This window comes from Ictidomys tridecemlineatus, chromosome 10 (genome assembly GCF_052094955.1).
Source record: "Ictidomys tridecemlineatus isolate mIctTri1 chromosome 10, mIctTri1.hap1, whole genome shotgun sequence".
Taxonomy (NCBI): domain Eukaryota; kingdom Metazoa; phylum Chordata; class Mammalia; order Rodentia; family Sciuridae; genus Ictidomys; species Ictidomys tridecemlineatus.
Genome location: NC_135486.1, coordinates 141,547,100 through 141,572,046, shown reverse-complemented (window position 1 = coordinate 141,572,046; position 24,947 = coordinate 141,547,100). Strand labels below are relative to the sequence as shown.

The 24,947-nt window shown below is 44.9% G+C and overlaps 1 protein-coding gene across 48 annotated transcripts in view; it reads right to left on the bottom strand.

Moving 5' to 3' along the window:
- The window catches only part of Rbfox1 (RNA binding fox-1 homolog 1), a 2,023,047-nt gene that overhangs the window by 93,129 nt on the left and 1,904,971 nt on the right, over positions 1-24,947 (bottom strand). For 38 of the 48 annotated variants that reach the window (XM_078024580.1, XM_078024601.1, XM_078024582.1 and 35 more), the window contains 4 exons: positions 18,781-18,924; positions 12,041-12,094; positions 5,635-5,727; positions 3,820-3,880 (listed from right to left, as the gene is read on the bottom strand). In XM_078024580.1, coding sequence (XP_077880706.1) covers positions 3,820-3,880; positions 5,635-5,727; positions 12,041-12,094; positions 18,781-18,924 — 352 coding nt within the window. The remainder of the gene's footprint in view (positions 1-3,819; positions 3,881-5,634; positions 5,728-12,040; positions 12,095-18,780; positions 18,925-24,947) is intronic. The other 10 variants (XM_078024586.1, XM_078024592.1, XM_078024593.1 and 7 more) reach the window with 2 other exon arrangements.

The following is a 24,947-nucleotide window of genomic DNA, read 5'->3' as shown; positions in this document are numbered from 1 at the left end:
GGCTCTGCTGGGCTGAATATCAAAGAAATCACATTCCAGAAAGTACCCTCAAACCCCCTCCAGGGGTTCAAAAACTGCAAAGCCGGGAGGGGGGGCGGCTTCCTAAAGGATGCAGCAAAGGTGCCAGAGACTGGCAGCTGAGGGTGCAGGAGACAGAGCCCTGATGTCAAAAGGAAGGGAGGCTAATTGGTAATTGCACATCATTTACAGGAGAGTTTGGGTTTGGTTCACACAATATTTGTTTTGTTTTTTCCTAAATGTGGATTTGTGACCAACGTTCAGATTTTATCAAAAAGACATGCCTTCTGGTGCTCTGGAAATGGTGCTAGAGATGGAGTTCAGAATCCCCCAGACAGTTCTGTCAGCGAGGAGGGGTCCCTAGACAATGAAAGATAGTTCAAGACTGAGCTTCCCAGACCCTCTCTGCCTGTTCATTTTGTCTGCTCAGTCCTTGTTAGTGTCTGGATACTGGATCCTTACACGGGTGCCTATCAGGAATTAGCATCCACAGTGAAAAAGGAACAAGATGACTACTTAGTATTGAGATGGTTGGGTAATTAAATAAAATTGTACTGCAAATTATTGTGAAAAAAAATCAGGGTGCTTTGCAGACCTAACGATGGGTTGAGTGCTTTCTCTCCCATACCTATGACAAATATCTATGACACCGTGACAGGTTCAGGTCCCATGATATGTTCAGTTCCAACTTGAGAAAACTGGTGTGGGTTGAGTTGAAACAACTTGCATCCAGTTCAAAGGCCTGTGAGGGGCACAGCTGACGGAGGAAACAGAGCCCCCGCTCTCTCTATTGTCTGGGAGGCATGGGTTCACTGTTCATCGATTCTAAAAATCTCTAAGAAAACAAAGCAGTCATGTCTAATGCCCAGGCTCCACCCTCTTCCGGGAAGTCCCTCCATATCCAGATCTTAACTTGATTGGCAGAGCCAGCTCTTGATACCAGTATACACAGGGCACTCGGCTCCTTTGTGCAGGTAGGTCTTCTTGGGTGTAGGAGTCGATGGTGTGATTCCCTCTTTGCAGAGCATTCTGACAGGTACAATTTCCAAGCCTGTATTTCTGTCCACAGCATTCTCTCACATCCATGCCTAAAAGTCCTGGGAATAGAACCTGCACACTCCCTAGCTGTACTGACCACCATCCTCCACAGCAGCACCTCCCAGGAGCGTGTCTCTCGCTGCATCTGAGAGGTCAAGTCTTGGCCATCATTGGAAACTCCTCAGGTGCTAAAACTTTGGTTGGCTACATGATGGAAAGGATTCGTGGGTGGGATGCGGGCCCTGAGGCCTATATTTCTCCACTTGAAGATAACTTGAAACTTGGAGGACCAATAATTTGTAATTCTGTTAAAGCATGATTTCCATGGTTTGTGATAATGGATTATGCAGCTAATGAATGAACCTCAGTGATAGCTGTATTTTCTCACTTCAACACGACTTCCTGGATCCTGATTTATCTTTCTTCCCCATACCTATACCATCTTCTTAGGATTTTAAGGACCCCGAGGTTTCCAAACAGTAATACCACACTGCAATTTATGGGCCATTTTGTTTATAGTGGTGATGTTTACGTCATAATCAAAAGGAAAGACTTCATTCATTACTTCTCTCATCTTGCCTCAGTGTTCACTCTCTCTAAAATAGAATGAATGATGTCCTTTTTGCAAGTTTTCATTTGGTGCCTTTAAAATACTTCTCCTAATGCATACAGAGAATTCCAGAAGGGTTGACTATTTATGAATTGGCTTTGAATTGTGTCCAAAAGTACAACAGGTATGCTTTCCATAGTTATGGATCTGTAACTCTTACTTTGAAATCAATGTGTATATGCATGTATTCACATGGCTTACAGAATAATATTTGGCTTCCTTGTTTCTCACTTGGCACACATGTGCACCTTCGCCAGGCAGGCCCACACACCTGCGCTTCCACGCATGTGCACACAGAGCTGTGACTTCATAACTCAAGAAAATGCACAACAGTCAGGCTTACGTCACCATAGACAATAGGCAAGTTGCAGAGCTACAGTTTTTACCCAAAGAGATGGGGCTCCTGATACATAAATCAGAGGTTCACTTCTCTTCAGTGCTGGGAATTCAAGTTCAGTTGTTGAAATTGTCTACACCATTTAAGGGTCTCTTTTGGATTGTTGAAACCAGGAAAAGTGGTGAGAAGAAAAACAATTCTTGTGGTCTTTCAATTTAAAGCCACATTATATCAAGGGTGGCAATTTAGAAACGGTGCCCTTTCTAAATTAAGAACAGACTGACTGTGTCTACATAGCCATGGGCAGAAGGAAGAGGAAGAATGAAAAGTATCAAATGCTAATATTATTGTTTGTGTCCCTTAAACAAATGCAAAATAGCCAACAATAAAGCATCAGTTTGCAGTGAGGTTCTCAATACACCATGTCCACTTTTGTGGAATGTTATGTAACCACCAAAAGAATGACTTTGGATCTCTATGTATTAATGGAAGAACTCCACGTTGATTTATTAAGGCCCATTAAAAGCAATGCACCATTTATGTCAAAAATGTGTACACAATGCTGTGAATCCTATTAAGCTATATCTACTATACGTGTAGCATAAAAATGCAACTTAACGCTGAAGGCAAGAACCTGCAACTGCTTCCTCTGAGTGGGACAGAGGAGAACAGGCAGGCAGTAGTTTACTAGTCAAAAGACTTTGGCTCTCTCTTGAATGTTTCCTTCTTTTGAAGTTGTTTTCTTCCTTTAAAGAATGCTGTTTCCATATTTTGTGTATAATTAAAACTTCAGATATTTCATATACTTTTACCTTTGATTGTAATAAAATTATATCATTTTTTAAAAACATATAAGCCCAAGAAAAGTATTTTCTTGTCTCACAATTCAATGAAACTTTAGCATTTTGTGAAGTCGCTTAGATGAAATCAGACTATCCACATATTTTTCTGTTACTTAAATATTTTTACTTATGGTAGGATCCTTCCTTGCCTTTATCCTGCTCATTTTAATGGGTATAATATTCTATTAAATGCATGCACTTAAATTTACTGTGTTACTTTCTTTTTAGTTTCTAATACAATTAAGAATGTGATTAGCATAACCAATTTCCCCATGTACACCTTAAGAGAGATTATTTTGAGGAGGATTAGAGAATCAAAATGTTCTAACATTTTTAATAAGGTGTCATATCCATGTGGATTGGTTTTGTGAGTTTTGAAGAGCTTTCTTGATAGAAACAGGACTGCACTGTCCTAAAGGGGTTTGTAATACACTGCTACCTCCTTCCCTGGTGCCAAGTGGCCCTGGGCACACAGAGAGGAAAGGCACGCATGGCCCACTCTCACATTCTGCTGTCCCACTGCAACTCACTCTAAGTCACCCTCCCAGGCACCCCAGGCGCTGGGCATCTCTGGAGAAGACTCAAAGACAGAACCACATTGAGTGGCCACACCTCTAGGAATGAGCAGTGATCAACAGGGACGTGGGGCTAAAAGGGCAGAAGAGTCAAACCTCCTCCTCCTGCAGTTTAATAGAGTAACAACAAATTACCCAACTAACTCCCGCATAATTGCTGGATCTCCATCCTGTGTGGGAGTCCTATCTAGAGAGGCGGGAGGAGGGCAGGCACACTTAACCTGAAAACTAGGTTTGCCTTTGCTGTGAAAATTATCCCATTGATTTAGATGCTGCATGCTGCCTGCTGCAGGTCAGCCGGAAGGACACAGGGGCCAGGGAGAGGCAAGGGTCCCTGTTAAGTAATGTAACAGTTGTAGAGCTGGAGAGGATTTCTCACAAAAGGCAGGGTCTACTTACCGTTTGTATAGGGGTTCACGGTCTTTTTATTTGTCATGACGCGAGCCGTGGCATTATTTACCTACGCACATAGAAAACTCCAATGAGCGCATATTCCAGGGCCAGCCCTCAGTTCAGTTAGTCGCATGCATTATGACTGTGATTACTTATTAAAAACAGAAAAACAAAACTAAAAAACTAAAATGCATTTTAATTTATAAAAGGCAATATAGGTGCATAACAAAAAATCATACATTTTTATAATTACATTTACTTCATAACCATTTTAACTTACAAATCATTTCAATAAAGCAATGTCATCTCATTTAAAAGTTTAATAAAGAGACAGTAAAAGCAAAATTAAAAGATACGGCATAATTGAAGATTTAAAAGCATGCGTGTACTCCATGGTAACACAGAAACAAGAAATCATTTTTTTCTTAAACATAAAATAAAGTTCATATGAAGGGACATGCAGTGGAGTAGAAAGGGAAGAGACAAGGTACAGGGAACATAAATGTCAAAAAAGGGACAAACAAGTTTAAGCCGTGTGCAACACTTTGGGAGGGAAGGACCCTCTGGAAGCAACATATAGCATTCAACACTTGGAACGAGAGCCTTTGACATCGCAGGAATTAACAAATCATTCAAGCTTTTAAAGTCACAGCTAACAAAAGGATAAAAGAGAGGGTGCATTGTGTAACACAATATGGAGTTAACAATCTGAGTAAGATGTGCACCGGTCATAACTCAATCCAGTCAGAGCCTCCCAGGCTAGCTTAGAACGTACACTCAATTACAGGCGTACCAATATCCAAAAAAATAGAGCATCAAGAAAACTTAATACAACAAGTCAGAAAACTCCACGTGGTAGATAGATATGTATAGAGATATATCAGCACTAAATACGTGAAACGGCAGATGGACTTCACCACTTACCATTCAGCACCATCGCCAGCATGGTTTGTATACAGTTACCATGGTTACTGAGAGTTTGGTGAGGGGCCTAAGCGTTACCGTCGAGGGGGGAAATGAAAGGCAAAATATGCAACATCTTACTCCAAAGACTACAGCATTTTTAATTGGTATTTTTTTTCTTTTTTTTTTTTTTTAAGTTTTAACAAATATGACCCTGTGGCTACATTGAGGGGGATCCCAGTGGCACAAATAACAGACTCGGAGCATTCGAATTTTGGTACTTGGATTTTCAAAGAACAGGGGGCCAGATATTGAGCAAGAAGTCCTTTTTGGTTATTTAGTTTACAATCAAAAGAATGCCAAAAAAAAAAAAAATCCAATTGACTTCTTAAAAAAAAAATGAAAGGTTCAATGACAAAGTCCTCTCATTTTTTTTTTTTTTACATGAATCTTTAGAATGGCAACTGCTTTCACAATTTGGTTAAATTTGCGAACCACTGAGGATCCCTCTTAACCCTGAAGTGGAAAGAAAAAGAAAACTCTCCTGCCTTTGATTTGATCTGCAATACTGTCTTCTCTTTGGAATCTACTGCACCCATTGTTCATAAAACATGGAAAATAAAATTAAAAAAGAAAAACTAAAAAAAAAACCTTTCTGATTAACCTTTCTTTTGTCTCACTTTTGCCATCCACCTTTCAGCAGTAATAAGATTAACACGATAAAGTAAAAATCAACAACAACAAAAAAAGTAAGGCCAGTTTTCCTTTTTATATATAGATAGATTTATATATATATATAAACGATGAGAAGGGAGTGGGGTCACATACAAGACGCCAAAGATGCATCCGGAACAACAAATGAGCGTGAAGCAGACATTGATAAAAAAAGATGAAAAGGAAAATATTTTGAACATGCACCTCGATTTTACGGCCCTCTACCACGGTGCCGTGTAATTTCTCCCTCGCCCTGTCCGCATCGGCACTATTTTCGAAAGTTACGAAACCAAATCCCTGCATGCAGGAGGGAGAAGGGAAAACAACATGCATATTATTATTTCCATCAACGACCACTTCGTCACGTTCTCTCGCTTTAATTTCTACTCCTCGTCCTGACTTCAGTTCTGTAACATGCAAATTAGAGAAATTATAAGAGTACTAAGATGTGCAATTATTAAGCGACCAATGTGAACAAGATTGTTTTGTCTGTCACCGGTTAGCTGTACCCACCCCACCCACCCCCCAGGAAGAATTCCAAGAACGATTCCAAAAAAATACCCTTCTGAACGGCACTACAGAAGAAAGGAAACATAACGGAAAGAAAATGAGATCAAAATAAAGTTACGGTGTCTTCACAGAGAATAAAATGAGATAACGAGAAAAGAAAGAAAAGGGAACCACTTTCTGGACATGCAAATTAAAAATAAAATAATAAAGTAAAACGTGTGCACAGAATTCAACAGTGAATGCCAAAATCCTCCATCATTGCCTACGGAGTCATGCGGTGTGGTTTTAAAACACCTCTTCCTCATGCAACCTTAGGGTTATTTGAATTTGTCAATTCTACAGCCTTTACTTCTCAAAAAAAAAAAAAAAATTCAAAGCCTAAAAAAAAGGAAAGACCTTTTTTTTTTTAAATATAGATAGTAATAAATCTTAAACTCTTGGAGCGAATAAACAAAAATAATCACATGAAATGAATAGAAAGAAACTTCTGTTGATCAATAATGCAAATAATTCAAGGAATGGCTTATATTCATACCTCCTCTGCCCCCCAAATAACATCCATGCTTTTGAACCGAACAAATTTTCACATGACTTTGTTAACTCAAAAGGGAAAATGTGTATATGTATAGTCAAGTTCAAAGACGCTATGCTGGTATTCATCTGTCATAGCAACAGGTGGCATCTTAAGAAGCTCCATGGACAAAATGTGACTTAGAGTAACACTCTGAGCTCCTCCCCTTTCCCTGATGTAGGACAAATATACCCTTGGCTTCACCACAGGTACATATCGCTTCTAATATTTCAGCCTCAAAAACCAACCCCACTAAACTTCATACAGTCAAAATCCATCTTTTGTCTCCACCTCACACTGTTCCTAAGAAGAGTACAGAAAATAGGACATATTATTTTTTTAAACCCCTAAACACATTTGTACATCTTGTTCAAAAATATGTACACCAACCTTTTGAACAATTCCAGTGTAAATTTGCCCAGCTCTTTGGGTTTTCAGTGTCAAGCGAGGGAAATAATGGGTTCTGTTGGGATTCTATTTGAGCTGGGTAAACCTTATGTCAAGGTAAGTAAATGTTTGCTCTAACTGCTTAGGTGAGGTGGTACGATGTTCGGTTTTACTGATAAAATGTGCAGTAATGACCAATAGGTAAGGAGCTATGATCAATTGATATCAGCTCCTGATTCCACAGGAATCTGCTGTGACCCACAAATACAAGGCTGTATTAGCAAATTTCTGCCCATAAGTTTGGACTCACCCACTGAAGACAGGAGCTGCGGGTCAATTGATGGTCACTCGTCAGAATTTCACATTTAAAGAAAAATTAAGCTTCTTTACTTGGGGAGATTGGATGAAATAACTTTTACCATCCTTCCCAGAGTAAAGGTTTATGATCGGAAGAAGCCTGAATTACGTGGTCAATGTAAGATTACATGTTCCACAAAAGAAGGATTCTGCCTAGTTTTGTGTACTTCCAAACTGAGTGCCAAAAAAAAAAAATCACTTGCTAATTAAATAGTTTTGAAAAAAATAGTTCTGCAAAAGGAAAGAGACAATTTTTTCCTCCTCTCTCTCTGTTCTACCTCTTGGCCAGTGGGTCCTAAACCTAGTTGAACATCAGAAGGAATAGGAACGATTGGGCCCTGTGTCCTGTCTACCGGATCAGAATCCCAGAGTGGAGCCCAGAAATCTGTTTGCCTAAAATGCTGCCTGTGTGACTCAGCAGTGAGACAGCCATGACTCTTGTCACCCCATGTGCCATCAAAAGAAGGACTTGGTTCTTTGTAATCAGTAGAATTTTATATCATTCATTTTGACAGAGTAATCTGTGGGGCAGCCTGAGTTTATAACTTCTCATCTGGGGCTTAGATGTAGGGGTACCTTGAAGATTGCAATGTCCAAGGGCTAGGCCACATCCTTTTTCTCTGTGGGACCAGCCACCTCTAATATCGTGGTGGGGAGGAATAGCTTAGGTGAGCTGAACTCTGGGCACCCCTGCCCTGCATTATCCTGAAGGCTCTCGTGTCTCACTGTGAATCCTGCTGGCCTGAAATCAGCATGCTGTGTATCAAGGAGAGGTGAAGGGAGAACTAGAAGCATCTTTGGGATCCTCAGGAAAGTGCCCACACTACAAGGGGAAACCCTAAACCTGTCCCCTCACTATAAGCTGCTGAGAGGATTCCTTGAGATTTGCCAAGACTGGGTTTGAAACACAGCTCGCCCCAGAAATAGTCCTGCCAATACCAAAGAGGCTTTCCTAACCTCTTCCTTGGAAATTTCCATCTCCCATTCAGGCCAGAGTGGCATGGCCTTCCCAGGTCGGTCCCAGGTCATCAAGTTCCCACCTGGGAGCTGCACTGGGACCAGAGAGAGGCCTGCAGCCCTCCCTACCACCAAGGACACTCTCTCCCAGCCCAGGCGGCTTGGACGGCCGCTGTCGTGGTTGGTGCCTTTGACCTGCCTTGCAGTCAGAACTGCATCTCAAGAAATCAGCCACCTGCAGTTCTTGAAAAAGATCACCACGTTTTTTTCTGTCTGGAAAAGGAGAACAAACAAGCCTCCTCTGGACTTGGCTTGGGGAGTGCAGGGACCACAGGAGCTGCAGCAGCAGGACCCCTTAGAGAGGAAGAGTGCAAGAAGAGGGCCACCCAGAAGGTGGCCACTGCCCTTCATCCGAGAGGGTCAACTGTGACGGGGGCTTGAGTGGAGAGAGGACTCAGTGCTCCTTGCAGAGAAGACATCTGTGCCCCCCTTTGATGGGCGGGCATGATCAACAGGCCAGATGACAGTGGCCCCCAGATGGGCGGCCAGGCCAGCGTGACTGGCTTATTTTACAACCTTTCTGTGGATCATCAATTTGACCTTCCTCTACTGCAGTCACCTTGCCTTTTTGATCTCTGGAGCTTTAGGTGACACCTTCCTTGTTTGTATTTATGTAAACGCCCATTCTGTATCTTAGATAAGGGTCCTGAGCCGCCCTGCCCTGGGTGGGTGAATGGGATGATGTTTCAGTCTGTGTGAATCATCAGGCCTTTGGTCTCTGGTGCAGGGAAATGGTATTTCTGAGAGGAGAGGCTGGGGGGGGTTTGAGTTTCTTTCCTGGGCACGAGCACCATCCTGTCTATCCCTCCTGCCTTCTCCTCTCTGGCAAATGTCCACTCATTCCCCACTCTTGGCGCACAAGTCCCTTCTTTCCAGAAGCTTCCCAATCTCTAACAACACCGGTCTGCCTGTCTGGATCTTAACTGCCTCTCCCGTCAGCCAGGGACACGGCACACTTAATGGCCGTGGGACAGGAAGCACTACTGTCTTGCCCCGTGTCCAATACCCGCATACACACGGAGTCAAAGATCAGACTGCAGATTTCCTAGGTCTGCCGTTAAACCTGGCTGTACTCCCCTCAAACCATGCAGAGATAAACAAAATGATTTAATCTTCTAAAAGGAAAAAGGAGTGGGTTTCCCAATCCTAAATGCTATCCAACTCTGGTTCTCAAAGCCCAGTGGTGCTTTGTACCTGTGGTTTTTCTGTATACTCGGTATCTGTATTTCCCTAAATGACTTAGGCTGTATGCACACGCACACACATGCACAGAGCCGTCTGTCCTTGCTGGCACTAAGTGGCCTGCCTCAGGGACTGCACCACAGAGAATGAGTGGCCACAAGGGGAGTCCTGGCCCAAGAGGGCCCGATGCCTCCCGACTGTCTCTCCTGCACTGAGTGATAGAAACAAGGTCATCACACAGTTCAGTTTTCTGAACCACTAAAATGAAAATGCTCCTCTAAAGAAGGCCCTTTCCCATGAAAGATAATGTCAAGTGTGACAAATATCCCTGTGGGAGCCCCTGCCCCCATTTAGCAGCTCCCAGTTGGACTGTCTCAGTGACATTCCAGCTGCACCTGACCAATCCTCTCCCACCCCTGCAAGGCCAGCTCCTGAGAAGGAGCTACCCACTGAGAGAAGGAGGTTATTTTGGATGCTTCCTAACACAAAAGAAAAATTGGGGGAAAAAAAAAAGCCTAATAAAGACAGGTTCGGGATGTGGCAAACTTAAATGGTCTTTTTCCCAAAGCCCCCAGAGACAGGCTAATCATGGGAATGACGAAAAGAAGCTCAAAAATAGCACTACCATTGTACTTTCAAAATAGCAAACCATATTCTTCTAATGTCCCCAAACAGCTCTGGAAAAGAATTCAATAGCTTTCTTCAACTGGCAAAAGTTTCAAAACAAAATATGAATTCAATAGAAAAGTTTTACAAAAAAGCAAGTTAACAAAAAAAAAAAAATAAAAAAGACTTTCAACATAGGGGCGCGATAGGTCGACTCAGAGTTAGAACCAGCAGGCCAACATCGGTGCATCTTCCAAGACCCCCCCAAGAAGACATCAGGCCAGTATGAAGAGCATCAGGCCTGAGCTTTGCTTTGCAGATGGGGAAGGAGTCCCTCTGGGTCATGATTTCCATACAAGATGCAGGAGGGTTAACTCTCCCTCACTCCCAGCTAAGAGGCCAAACTAAACTGACCTGTGACAAGAATGACCGCAAAACACCTGAAGTTAGAGAAGAAAGACAAAGTCCCTGAATGATCAAAACCATGGAGCAGAATGGATTGATGTTGTTTTTTTTTTTTTAATTCATCTGGCAGATCATCATATCATCTTGTCCATGGCAGAGAGAATGCTGGGATTTTCTTTCCTCCATTTGGTCAATATTGTCCTATTCATTTAATATCTAATCTACTTAGGAGGGAGGAGGGTACAGATGCTCCAATCCTTGCCTCATTATGGACCCAGGACAGCGGCTCTGTGGCCTGGGACACACTGGATAAAACCAGCACTGATGTGACCCTCCTGGACCCTAAATTGTCCCACATTGCCTGAGAAAGGAAAGTCAGGGGGCCCGACTAGCATTTCTGTACCTGGTAAGCAGTTTCTCTCAACATCCAGTTTCATAGGAGAGGGAAACTTAAAATTCCCACGGCCCTGGGGCTGGCAGCTAGCCACCATAGCACAGCTGTTAAAGGCTGGCTCTCTGGTCACTGCAGCCAACATCCCTGTCCTTTTCTGATGTCACTCCCTGTTTCTCCCCAGTGTCTGTAGCTAGGCCTATGCCTTGTCTCCTCCAGGGAGATTTGGACAGGGATCTTGAATTTTCTGTGGTAGCTGTAAGAAGGGGATATTTTAGGGTCAATAGAAGCAGGATCAAGATTGGCCAAAGAGATGTTCTACATTCGGGTGAAGCTGTGACCCGGGTTCAAAATAGAAAGCCACTGTGCTTGTCCCTGGCAAGACAGATCTGGAAGGTTTGTTACAATGCTGACGGCTGGGCTCCAATTTCAGAGTTTCTGATTCAGTAGCTCCTGGTTGGAGCCTAAGAATCTGCACTGCTGATGAATATCCAGGTGATGCTAATGCTCCTGGTTTGGGACCACACTTAGCCACTGAGAGAGAGCATGCCTTGAGAGAGTTCTGCTTTTTCCTTCTTCCAACATATCTCTCTTTTGAAAAAGTGCTGGAACCTCTTTATATAAGCCCCTGACTTGTGCTAACACATTAGCTCCGGGGGAAAAAAAAGTCTATTAAAAAATTGGGTTTCCTAAACAAAAGCAATCTCAAAGCAATGGTACATTGCAACTCACTAATGAATAAAATTATATTCAAAAGGTTGGTGTATATGAGATTTCCTCCCTTATGACCCAGGAAAATAACTGCACTTTATTAATACAGAATAATCACAATATTTACCTGCTTGTGAGACTATCAACTCACTTTTTAATATAAAGAACATAATTATCACTGAAAAACAAAAATGTAGCAACAGCATTATTTTTTTAAGCATGGGTAATTTTCCTCTGGAAACTTGAGATATGTATATATAGAAAACAGCAATTTTAAATTACCCCCTACATGTTTTTAAACTGACCCCAATGGATTTCCCACCACTTTGGAAATGGGCAGGGGTCTCTCAAGAAATTCCCATTGACGTGTATTTCCACAATATTGGGATTAAAACAGTGCAGTTGTTTCCCCTTATTCAGAGCAAACATGTTATAATAAACTAAACAATTCTAACAAGAATTAAGTTGCTTACCTTTGAGCCGCGCTCATTAAAAATAATTTCAACATCTAAGATTTTACCAAATTGCTGTAAAGAAATAGAAATATTTTATAAGCAAAGAGAGAAATGGACTAAATTGTATGATGCACACTGGTAATTGTTCCCCAAATCAGATTTTTCTTCCCTCATTTAATATCAAGGATATATATTTTACATTTTCTACTAGTAAATAATACATTTAAAACATGAAAAAAAACAAACACATGCACACATAGCATCTCTTGAGTGGCCCTTCGCTACCAGGTGAGGTGTCCCATCAGGGACTGGTACAAAATATTAATTGGAAGGTTAATTCTGCGTTCCTTTCTTCATGAGCACGAGAGCTTTCCCAGGCACTGAGCAGCAGAGGTTTAAAATGGTAAAGTCCAGATAATGACCCTCCCAGGCGATTCCACTAGCCTCTCGGAGACACGGGCTGGATGCTGTGGGATTCTGATAATTAAATGTCTAGCTACAGTAGGATGGTGAGGGCGTGGGCTCTGAGCTCACATCAAAGCTAAGAACAGCCAGACCATGTGAGGCAAGTCAACTACAGACGTGGAAGCAAGTCCACCATCCAGGCACCCAGCCTCACCAAGACATCCACCCAGCTGTGATGGCCCAGGCTGAAGTGTGACCTCCCTCCCTAGGGGACAGTCATATGGCTAAAGAAATCAGCTTTAGACCAGTAACACAACCAGGCTTTAGGAAAAGTCTGCAAGAAAGTTTCTGATTAAAAATAAATTGGACAAGCCAGGGTGAAGGCCCACGCCTGTAATCCCATTGGCTCGGGAGGCTGGGGCAGGAGGATCACAAGTTCAAAACCAGCCTCAGGGAAGCCCTAAGCAACTCAGTGAGACTCTGTCTCAAAAATAAATAAACAAAATGAAAAAATGAAACCAATGAATTGGACAGCCAGATAAAATACAGACACCCTGTCCAACTTAAATTTCAGAATTTCTAGGATAAGTATGTTCCATCAAATATTTAGGACATACTTATGCTTAATATGTGTTATTTGCCTAGAATTCAAATTCAATGAATATGTTTTTTGTCCATTTTGGTTTTCACCTGTGAAATCTGGAACTGCTCGTGAGAAGTGCGTACCTAGTAATTTGCTTCTCACTTGGAAAGAGGATGTGGGCTCTGAGGATGGAGCTACCTGATGACCCCAAGTCCCTTCCCTGAATTTGGAGTCAGGGTTCTTGTACCCTGTGAAGTGGGGCTCCCCTTTCTTGGGTCCAGCCCCCACCGCATAATGCAGGTGGATGGGGTGATGTCCAAAGACGCTTCATCGTGGAGTGGAACAAATGCCCGGCTTAGTGACGAGAACAAAGAAACAGAGGAACATAAAGAAATCTCTCTCCTCTATCTTTCTTTAATTTTGTGCTTGCCTGTCATTCATTCCATTTGCTTGTGCATTTGAGATTGAATGGCACCTCTCTTGCCCTAGGACAGTATTTCGTCTTTCTCCCGTGGGTGGACAGTTAAGCGTGCCCCTTACAGCAGAGGGCAGAGGACTGGGTGGGGTTAGGGACCAGCAGTGTGGACAGGGGACACAGAGTGAACACAGAGAGCCAGGGACAGCTCGGCTGACCCATGGGCCTCACTTGGAGAGCATCAGGAGACCCAGAGAGCAAAGGTCAAGGGGAGCCTTCTGACATCCAGGAAAGACCCCTCGGAACACCCAGGGGCTATCCTTTAGAGCACACAAGGAAGTCCACCTTCCTCGGAAAGACAGAAAACACACACACACAGGCCTGTAGCCGGTAGGCAGCTCTAAACCTCTAGATGAAAATTATTTTGGCCATGGAATAAAGTAACTCGGGGCTTGTCATTCTATGCCATAGAAACTTATCCTACCCAGGCGGGGACCACCGTCTTCTCCTTCCTGAGCACAAGACGCTCTTCATCTGGGAGACAAGGGAATGGACAGGGAGTAACTAAGAGAGAAGGACACGCAGGACGTACCACTGGTGGGGACAGCAGACTGCCCTCCAAGAAGCAGGCAGCAAACTCACCCTGTGATTGTGCACAAAGGTTCTTTGGGTCAAAGAAATATTCTTTTCTTTTCTTTCTTTCTTTCTTCTTCTTCTTCTTCTTCTTTTTTTTTTTTTTAATTAGCATCTTCACTGCCAAGTTTTGGTCAGAGAAAAAACATGCAAAAAAGAAGAGAAGAAAATCTCCCAGCTCGGGAAAGGAAGGGCGTGGAAAGGTAAACGGAGTCTTCACGGTGAAGAGCCCTCCAGCTTCCTGAGGTCTGAGGACCAGGGATTCTGACACAGGGGCCTCAGCATTCGGTTCCCACAGAGGCGAGGTATGTATTTCAGGCCTGAGAGCGTAGGAGCACACAGGTTTAAGCAAAGGGAAGCCTGAGAAGGATTTCTTCCACCCCCAGGAAGCAAATGTACTGGGGAGCCCTCTGTAAGCAGTGGACACAAAAAACCTCCTTTGAAATAAGATCACAAAGCAATCTCAGCAGAGGTTGCTCCCTAAATGAAACCACGACACCCTGTGTCCTGCAAAGATCTCAGGGTTCCCTCCTTTGGCAGTTGCCACAGGGTTGATGGTTCTCCAAGCCAGAGAAACGAGCCCGAAGAAGAATGCTAAGGCAAGCCCCATTTCTAAGACAGTTGTGTGCTATATTTATAGTATCAACAGTTTAATTGGGAAGTTTGGTGCTAATGATGTAAACACAGCTGGCACATTTTCAATTTCAACAGACACGACTCATCCCAGCCCTAACTAGTGTGCGTCTGCTCAACCGCGGTGTGCAGCAGCCGCGTTCAATAAAGTCTCCAATCCACGCGGAGTCCCGGTCGCTGTTTCAAGAGCAAAATCCGGAAGCTTAGCCGCACGCACTTGGGCAAACATGTACCAAGCACTTTTAGACATCCTCAGATCAAATACTATTTCTCTGAAAAACTGCAAAGGATGTGCAATGGATACAGCATAAAACACGAAGGTAAAGGTTAGTTCAAAGCGTGGGCAGACAGCCTAAGAGAGCACAGACTTCCCGGTTCCCCTAAGGTCTGCTTTGGTGCAGAAGCAGGGGGTTCCTTGCCAGGTCCCCCAAAATGACTTCACTCCTCATGACACCACGGTAGATGGAACTTCGCATTTTCACCGCAGGTACGAGGAAGGCTGTCCGTTATAGTCATCAAGTGAGATCATGAAAGCATCTTTCACACATGTTGACAAATCGTACATCTGTTTGTCAGTGACATTAAAGAGAAACTTGAGTGGATCCTTCTCTTTCCCAGAGGGTCGGCATCTTGATAACAAAAGCAAGGCTGTGACATCCATGAGACTACTTTGCAAACTGGAGATCCAGAGTCATCGAGCAACTGTCTCTGCAAACAACTTTATGATGGTGTGAGCTGTTGCAGTATTCTGCTGTGCCGTGACCCGTGCCTCTCATCCCAAACCCAGAGATGCTTACATTTAAGATATTGAACTCATTTGGGAGGAACACACTGCAATCAGTTTGGTGGAAATCCTCAAATTTCTTTCATGGGATCAAAAACTTGAATGCAGGATCCCTCACATGCAGACACACCCAACAGGAAGGCAGCCAGGGCTGGACCAACAAAGCTTCCAGAAGATGTCTGGAATCATGGCCCCTAATACTATGAGAGAGCCACGTGCTCGCGCCCCCCTGCTGTCTTGGAATGGCCCTGGCTTCTGTATACCGTAGCCACCTAACTCCTTGACCAATGAATGGCCCGTCTTATACGAAAAAAAGAAAAAAGAAATCTAACATGAGCCAGAAGATGAAAAGCCACACATTGGAAGAGGAGCATCCTAAAGAGAAGAAAGTATGGGGACGAAGAGCCTGCGGGGGGAGGAACCAGGATTCCAATCCCAGTGAAGAGGCTGCAGCCACCAAAGTAAAAGGGGCACTGCCTGGAACCCTCAGAATCAGGGATGGTTCCAGAAGTCGTCATGAACACGGCAACTTTTAGGCAATTTGAAAAAAAAAAAAAGAGGTTGTTTTTTGTGTCCTGATTTTTTATTTGTTAGTTTGTTTTGGGGTTTTATTTTTATTTTTATTTTGGTACTAGCTGAGGACTGGGGTATTGAACCTTGAGGCACGTAACCACTGGGCCACATCCTCAACCACCTCCCCCTTTTTTTTTTTTAATTTTGAGACAGGGTCTCACTAAGTTGTTGAGGTTGGCCTTGAACTTGTGATCCTTCTGCCTCAGCCTCCCAAGCCACTGGGACTGCCGGTGTGTGTCATCATGCCTGGCTATTGTTTTGTTTCAACTGTGAAATTTCCATGCCCATATTTGACAAAGGAGACAAGGGGGTGGGAGCAGAAAGATCTTTGTGTTTTTCTGTAATTGTCCTCATTGTGACCCCTGCCAAAGTGAGGGGACAAAGATGGACACAGTGCCTGAGACATGAAGATGTCTCACGTCCCTAGGACTTGACAAACTCCTAGCTGGATGAAATGGGATTTCTTACAGTCACCATGACCTGAAAGAGGAAGTTATGTTAAATCCCCTGTACCCCAGCAGCAAGCCAGCCAGAGTGTCACAGATGCCTTTCAGTGTGAATCAGGCTGCTAAACGCATCCTATAACAAGATCCGGCTTTGCGACCACCAGGGTTTGGCCAAGAAGAACAGATTTTTAGAGCTGAAATTGTGTTTCTTTAGAATGATGTTGTAAACCAGGAGGCCTCAGAGTTATTGCAAGGGGCCCAGGAATCCAGATGTCCCCAGTAATTTTTATAGTTGAGACCCACAAAAAAAAACCCATCACATACTTTTTAAAATGGACACAGATGCTGTATGTGATGCCCAGAATTAATTTCCGTGTTAATGAATGTACACTGCATTTTCTTAATTGATAGATCCTAAGTGTTTTTATCCTCTTGCCGAATCGACATCTTGTTATTACTTGAATGTTGACTTAAAAAAAAGTTGCTCTGACACCAGTAGATTTTGATCAAGGTTTGATAATAGACATTGTGACATTTTGGCAAGTTTCTTTTCCTAGACATCTGCCCTGCCTCTATAAGAACAGAGAGGTTCAGGCATTAATGTAAGCAGGATCCCCTCTCTGTGATTTCTAGGTGTGAATGTTTTGAATACCACTCTGACTTCCATAATGTAGACTCTCGGGTAAATTTCAAGACCAGGGAGGGAAAACGCCCTAAAGGGTGGAAATGGGGGTGTGCCACAGCACAGGACACCAGGAGAGTGTCAGGATGGTCATTAAGGGGCGAGTTCAAAGCCCACATCAGAGTGTCACTTGATGAGGGAAAATAGGCTGAACAGCAAGACATCTTCCTAACCTGACATTGCAAAGAGAATATAATTCCTCTGACTGTCCATCATTCAAAACCCGTCTCACTGCTTTGCACACACTTAACCTCGACTCTAACTTTGAATGCTCTGCACTTTTCAAAGTCATCTTTGACCTGAAAGTGCCCGAGGGTATCTCTGTTCTGCAAGAGTTAGAGGGCTTAACTCAAGGTTATTACCAAATGAGAGAGATAAAAGTGCAGAAGTTGACCTTTTCCTTCGAAATGTCAGGATTCGAGCCTGGGTATCTTAAATATTAGGATGCCTGCACTGCTTTTGTGTCAAATGCATACTTGATAAGCATCATGTGTGTTAAAGAAATAAAAGGTGCAAGCTCAGCCCCAAATCACAGAGCACTTGAGTGAGGACCCAGAGCTCCCCTTTTCACGTAGAGAACAACACCAACTCTGCTCAGAACAAGGCCTTGCACCGAGTAGCTTCTGATTCCTTCTGTAACGTTTGCATGCGTCCACCTACTCTTAGAAGCAGCCCACCCTTGCTGGAAATCAAATGTTAAGGATGTAGTTCTTTTCATGGAATCTACAGGCCCTCACTACCATCGCTGAGACATTGTGGACAAAGGCACTGACTACATCTGCAAAAAACAAACACTACTCGAGTCCTCTCATGGCTTTGTCCTTTGATGGAGCTCAGACCAAAGAGATGGAAAACTCATCCTTTCCCAAGGTGGAGCGCTCAGATATCTTCCAGAAAAAGAATCAGTGTCAAGATGACCTATGAGCGAGCAAAACTATCGTTTATTTTCTCAGGGTGGGTGGTGTTTCACCAGGGTGCTTAGGCAAGGCTGTCCTTTGTCAACACCTCTGAGTCCTTGTCCCTGATGCCAAGTGCAAGAATCAAGTCAAACATATTATACCTGGGGGGGTGGGGGGAGGATTGTCATTGTTGTTGTTGTGTGTTTGTTTGTTTTAAACTAAGCTTTAAGCAGGAGTCATCCCACTGCAGCTGTGTCCCCAAACTTAAATGATCAGTGCCTGGGAAAGAGCGGGGAAACGCAGAAACATGTCACCAGTCACCTTTCCGGAGAAGCTGGCCACCTCAATAGCGCGCAGGACCATGATGGTGGCCCATGTTTCTTTTAGCTATGACCTGAGGTCCCAGGCCACTGAGCTTGGGATCGTCAACGGGCTTGTGTCAACAGTGGGTGATCTAAAGTGTATTTTCCATTTGGTATTCAAGTTACTTTTTAGAAAACCATTTGGCAAAATAGAAACACAGTGAGCCTAAGCAGAAGAGATCTGCTGCAACCCCAGAGGGGTCCTGGGCACCGAGTTCCAGCAGACGGCCTCTAACACGCCTCGCCCACCCCGGGGACATACGTCACCTTAGTACTGGGCGCAGACAGAACTCACGGGAGGCGGCGAGCTCTGGGGGCGCTGGAGGAGAGAGGCAGTACTTACACCAAACATTTGCCGGAGGTCTGGGTCCCGGAACCGGAAGGGGATGTTGGAGACGTGCAGACGCTTGGGCTGAGACTTGCTCTCTGTGTTTTCAGAAGGCTGCGTCTGGGGCTGGCCGTCCGGTGGTGCTGCGTCGTCTGTCTGCTGAAGGGACAAGAGGAAAGCAGAGTCTCTTGAGTGGACCCAGATGCTCTGTTCTGGGCGCGCCTCCCCACCCCCCTCACAGTAGACAAAATGGCAGAAAAAGAACAAGAGAAGGAAGTGCTCGGATGTCCCTCCACCTATGTTTTTTGAGCATCCACTGGGATCTGGAATCCGGCAGAGAGAAACGCAGAGAAAAATCCTTGCCCACGTGGAGCATGATTTTTTGTGGGAGAAAGAGAACAAAACCCATTAACACATGTAGAGTTGGAAAGAGGAGATGTGGAGACAGTGGAGAAAACTAAGGAAGGGAGGGGGTGGAGGGGCTGGGGCAGTGCCAAGGTCTTCATTAAAGGCTATCGTTATTCCTTAACCAGTGTGGCTCCGAGTCTTAAGATACACCTTCCTAATCGCTAAGGTGCACTGATAAAATACTAAGAAATGCCCCAAATTTGGAAATGCCGTTCAACATTCTGCAGCACAAGGAATCAGCTGATGATCTGTTTTTAAGGGTCAAATTTGGTTTCTTAGTTGTACAGACCTGTGCCATCTTCCACTGTTGACCACATTTGCCTTTTAAATTTAAGTGAATTTAAATAAAGTGCAAAATGTGTTTGTCTGCACTGGCTGCATTTGAAGTCCTCATCAGCCGCATGTAGCTAGTGGTTCCCTCCTGGACAATGAAGATACAGATAGAGGACTTCCATCTCTGCAGAAAGTTCTGCCAGGCTACACTGGCACAGATGACCTAAGGTTACGAGTGTAATGCATTATCCCCCCAGCCCTTGCCCGAAAAACATCAAGCCTGGATAACATGAGGGTGCACTGAAATCCCTGCATAGGCTGGAACTGGGAAGAAGACACAGTTATGGGGTATTACTGAGCTGGTGCCCTTTCAGATAGACTTCATTTTTAGGTACTTTCTCTGCAATTCGCTTACGCTGCCTAGAGGGGGCAGTGGGTGCCACCGACATCAGATAAAACCCACTTCTTTGAAACTAAGATGGAGAGTCTATGCCAAAGCCCATCGAATTTATGAGCAAGGAATCATCCTCACCTATTTATAAGCCATTTAGAAGCATATAACTGAGACAAAACCATCAATGCAGGCAGCCAGGTGTAAAATAATGGAGACTTAGCAAAGGAGACAATCTTACAGAGTGGGATGTAAAAGAAACATCCAAATCACACGGGCTTCATTAGCGACGTTCTCATCAACCCTGGTATTTACTGGACAATTTCATTTGCATTCTCTTTCCAAACGCACCCCGAATTGCATCTTACAGTCAAGACCTCCTGCGGGCTAAAAAAGCCCTTCTTCTGAGGGGCACTGGTATCGACCGTCCACTCAGGTGACTTCTTGGGCGTTCAAGGCAATACCAGGATGAGAACAATGAGGAAGTCGTTCCTCCTGTGCCATGACAGGGACAGGAAGAAGGATGGCCTGAGTCTCCTAACCAGAGCATGACAGATCATGAGCCTGCGCCCCCCGCATGGCTTTGTGGAGACGGAACGCCGGCGTCTGTGCCAGCTCGGGGGTGCTCTTGGTCATGGCATACGATGATGCCTGCAGAGTGCTCCGCTGTATGGAGAGACGATGATTTCAGGAACGTCAAGGCAGGGGGGAAGCTCCCGTGGGAAACACAGGGGAAAGGTCCTCATTCGCTCACTCGACACACCTTTAATGAGCAACTGCTAAGGGCTGACCATGTAAGTCAGTTCTCCGTCCCATGCAGTTCCCAGGTGAGTGCAAGAGAAAGGCAGAAAAAGACAATTATCAACATAGGTGGCTGGGTGCTGGGGTGTGAGTGAATCACACAGGGCTGGGTGACCTTAGGGCTGGGTGACCTTAGGGCAGGGACATAGCCCAGCCAGAGATCCAAAGGCACAATGATGCTGGAGGTAGTTTGAAGTGGGAGATGACTAAGGCGTAAGGGGACTGAAGCCGGCCAAGAGAGCAAGAAGCCTGCAAAACACAGAGATGTGAAATGATGCTTAGGATGCAGAGGCCCAGGAGGACCTTAACGTTGCTAGTTACAGGGGGCACACGTGAAGGACAGGAGGTCAAGGAGGCTGGGGGTTGGCTCTCCAGAGACCCTGTGCACAGAGCAAGCGTCTGAATTTCCCAGCAGCTCGATGACCCTAGCAGGAGTGACCAGCAGTGACACGAAGGGTAAATGTCCTGTTTAGTGGCTGCAGAGCGAGTGAGCACCCCGGCCACCGCAGGTGCTCATCAGAGCAGCAGGCAGCTCCAAGACCCAGACAGAGCAGGAGCGAGTCCCTCGCTGGAGTTCTGAGGCTTGCTCCCACACTCAAGGCACAGAGGTGACCTTGAGTCATGACACCATCACTTTCCAGGGGCTTAAGGGGCTGGAGCCCCCAGCACAGGACTCTAAGTGGGCAAAAGCTGCCCTGGAGACCCCCGAACATCCAGGCCAACTTTTCCAGCCCCAGAGAAGCTGACAGTTGAAGGCAAAACCAAAACGAGCTCCTTCCCATCACGAGAAGGGGACTTAGATTTGGATTCGTGCACAACTGCTGGATGTTTCAGTTTAATAAACCTAATTAGGAATTACAGAGATTATGATTAAACATATTAAATGATTAATAGCATTATGCCGCTCATGTGAAAATTAAAATTAATCATCTCTAGTCAAACAGGACTTCGGAGAAATCTTTGCGTTGTTTGCTTTGATAAAAACACACAACGCTCAATTAATCATTTTGTAGCATATGCATTTATACAATACCCACATATTGTGACATAGGAATACCTGTGTTTAAAGTAATTCCTCCTGTGTTGCGGAGGGATATTGGCCATATCATACTGTTATATCGTGTACATACACAAATACAGCACAACAAAGCCTGTCATTATGTACAACTCCCGTGCACCAATAAAAAAGGTGGAAAAAAATGATTCTTACTGAAAATATTTAAAGATTAAACTATCTTAGACTTTTGAGGGTATGTGAAAAGGGAAGAAGAGGATTCAGGGGTCTAAAGGTCGAGAAAGAACAGCAGAAAAAGAAATCTCTTTCAAACTGAGCTGCCTGGGTGTGCAGCCTGCTGTTTGACCAGGCACCAGGTAACCAGGTCACACACCCTGGGGGAGCCTGTCCCCATAATCTGCTGACCTTAGGCAGGTCTCATCTGCTCTGTTTACTCACAGTGGAACAAACCCCACAGCCTAGGGGTGAGGGGCACGTGCAGCAGCAGGTTCGGGAGGCAGCTGTCAGCTGCCTGGAGCCCTCTGGTTTGGACTGAGCGAGTGGGCCTCCCTGACTCTCGGGAGGAAGGCCAACTCCTCCTCCCCCCACTTTCCTGCGAGCTTTCAGGGGAAATGAGCTGGGGACAAGCCTGTGCTCTGGGTGTCTGTTACGGTTGGGATCTGCATGTCCTCTGCAGGCCCATGGGCCGCAGGCTTGGCCACTAGCTTGTGGCACATGTGGGAGGTGTGGCCTCATGGGAAGAAGTGAGGTCGCTGTGGGCATGCCGTTGAAGGGAATATTGGGACACAGGTCCTTCCTCTCTCTGCATCTCAAATGCCACGAGGTGAACAGGCCTCTGCCACCACACCCTCCTGCTGCAGTGTGCTATGCTGCCATGCACCCAGAGCAACAGGGCCAAGGGACTGTGGACTGAGACTCTGAAGCCCAGGAACCAAAATAAACCTTTCTTCTTTATAAGTTGAATACCTCAGGTGTTCTGTCACAGTGACACAGAACTGACTAACATGGAACGCAAGGTGAGTTTCTTTGATGACAACTTCAGTGGCTTAAAGCCACAGAACTTTCTTCTGTCACATTGCGGAGGCCAGAAATCTGAAGTCACAGGGCCAGGAGGGTCCCACTCCTCCCAGAGGCTCCACAGGAGTGCTCCCTCACCTCTCTGGCTTCTGAAGTCCTCAGGCATTCCTGGGCCACACATCCCTCCTGTCCACTTCTACCCACATGTGGCCATCTTCCCTGTGTCTCTCACTCAACTCCGCTTCTGTTTTCTCTTCTTATAAGGACACCGGTCACTGGTTTTAGAGCCTCTCCTAAATCCAGGATGACTTAGAGATCCTTAACTTAATCACATCTGCAAAGACTCCTTCTCCCAAGTAAGGTCACGTGTATTCACAGTTCACAGAGGTCAGAACGTGGACATGTTTCTTAAAGGCCACCATTCAATTCCCTGCAGTCCCCTGTCAAACAAAAACGCCACTGTGTACTTGGCACCAGGGACGGTGTTTTTACACCTCTAGGAGCACGAGGCCCTGGAAAAGGTCAACTTCACGCCAGGTCCCAAAGGAGGGAGACTGCCCCACCCAGGGCTGGCCAGGCTCCCCATGTCAACAGAGGACACTCTAATGAGACCTGAGCGGAGGGGGAGGGGGCACTCGAGTCTTCCCTCCCTCCAGCCAGGCTGACCAAGTGCCCATCTGCACTTGACCCTGGACTCAATGGCGGCTCTCGGGGAGGTGGCAAAGCCCTGGTCCACACTCCAGGCCCTACTCATGGACGCCTCCATGACCCCAAGTGGACGGGAGGTCCTTTAGCCCCAAGAGGCGGCCTCATGGGCAGAACTTGGCAGAGGCCCTGGAGTGAGCCCCTCAGGACCACAATGGCGCCCCGGCTCTGGCCCCGGGTGAAGGCCCTAATAGGAGGCGGGCGTTTGCCGCAGAGTTTTCCTTAATAAACAAACTCCCCAGGTATCAGCGCAGGTTATACATGTTAAGAAAACACCACTGGTACTTTCATCTCCTGAAGATCACTTAGTGCTTCCACAAAGACCTTAATAAAGACCCGCGGGGCTCCCTCTGCTATAATCGCTCCTAATTCAATGAATAGCTCTGAGCAACCCACGGCTAATCCTAGTGAAATTGGATTTTGATATCGACCAATCCAGGGATGACTGTGGAGAGAATACGCAGAGTTGGGTAGGAATATGTGCCTTTTGGATTCTGCTCCTCCCCCCGAGTCCTCCCTCTGCGCTAAGCAGACCCTGTGGAGTCCCACTGGGTGTCATCTCTGCTGAGGACCCCGTCGGGGGTAGAAGCACAGGTAAGGGATATTTGTGGCAGGGCGTCCAGCCTAAACCCCGTCCCATCACTTACTGCTACCCCTGAGCCTCTAGACCCCTCAGCTGCAGGCGGGGACATGGGATTTCAGCCCAGGGCTGGTTGCCTCTGGTCCCGGGGGCTGGAGGCAACTCATCCTGGGGTTGGATGAGGAAGATGTGGGAGGTGCAGACCCAGAAGTACACAGTGAAGTTGTCAGAATGCAGGGAGGTCCCAGAGATCTTGTGGAAGCCCTGAGCTGAGGGGAGGGAGGATTGGCCTTAGAAAGAAGATGTGAACTGTGCGAATTAAAAATATATGTGTGTTCATAACCTGGCTCAGTCAGACGTCAAGGATGCTGGGTGACAGCCATGGAGGGTGGCTCTGGCCCACAGAGTGTCATGATAGATGTAACTTGAGAGTTCCTAGAAGCCATACGTTTAAAAGTAAAAAAAAAAAATCCAAAATCAATCTTTATATATTTAGTGTCTACATACATGTGTATGTGTACTGGTGTATATAAATATATACGTGCATTTACACACACACCTATATAAATACTCACATGTATATGCGAGATACATGTATAGATAGATGCATAGATATAGCGATAAGTGTGTGCATGTAGATAATCTTCATATGCATATATGTGTACATACGTATTTATATATAATTCTATAAAAATCATATGTAATTATGTATATATATATCACATGTATAATTCATTTCATTACTGGGAATTAAAGTAATTCAACTGGGAATAGAACCAATTATATATATTATACATGTAAGTATAATGATAACCAATTATATAATATATAATACAATATAATACATAGTATTGTATATGCATAGTATATTGCACATGCAATAATATATTGCATATGAAACACATATCATATATTACATATATTATATAGACATCATATTGTATTATACATATGTGTATATATATATATGTAAATATACCTATGTATTGTAT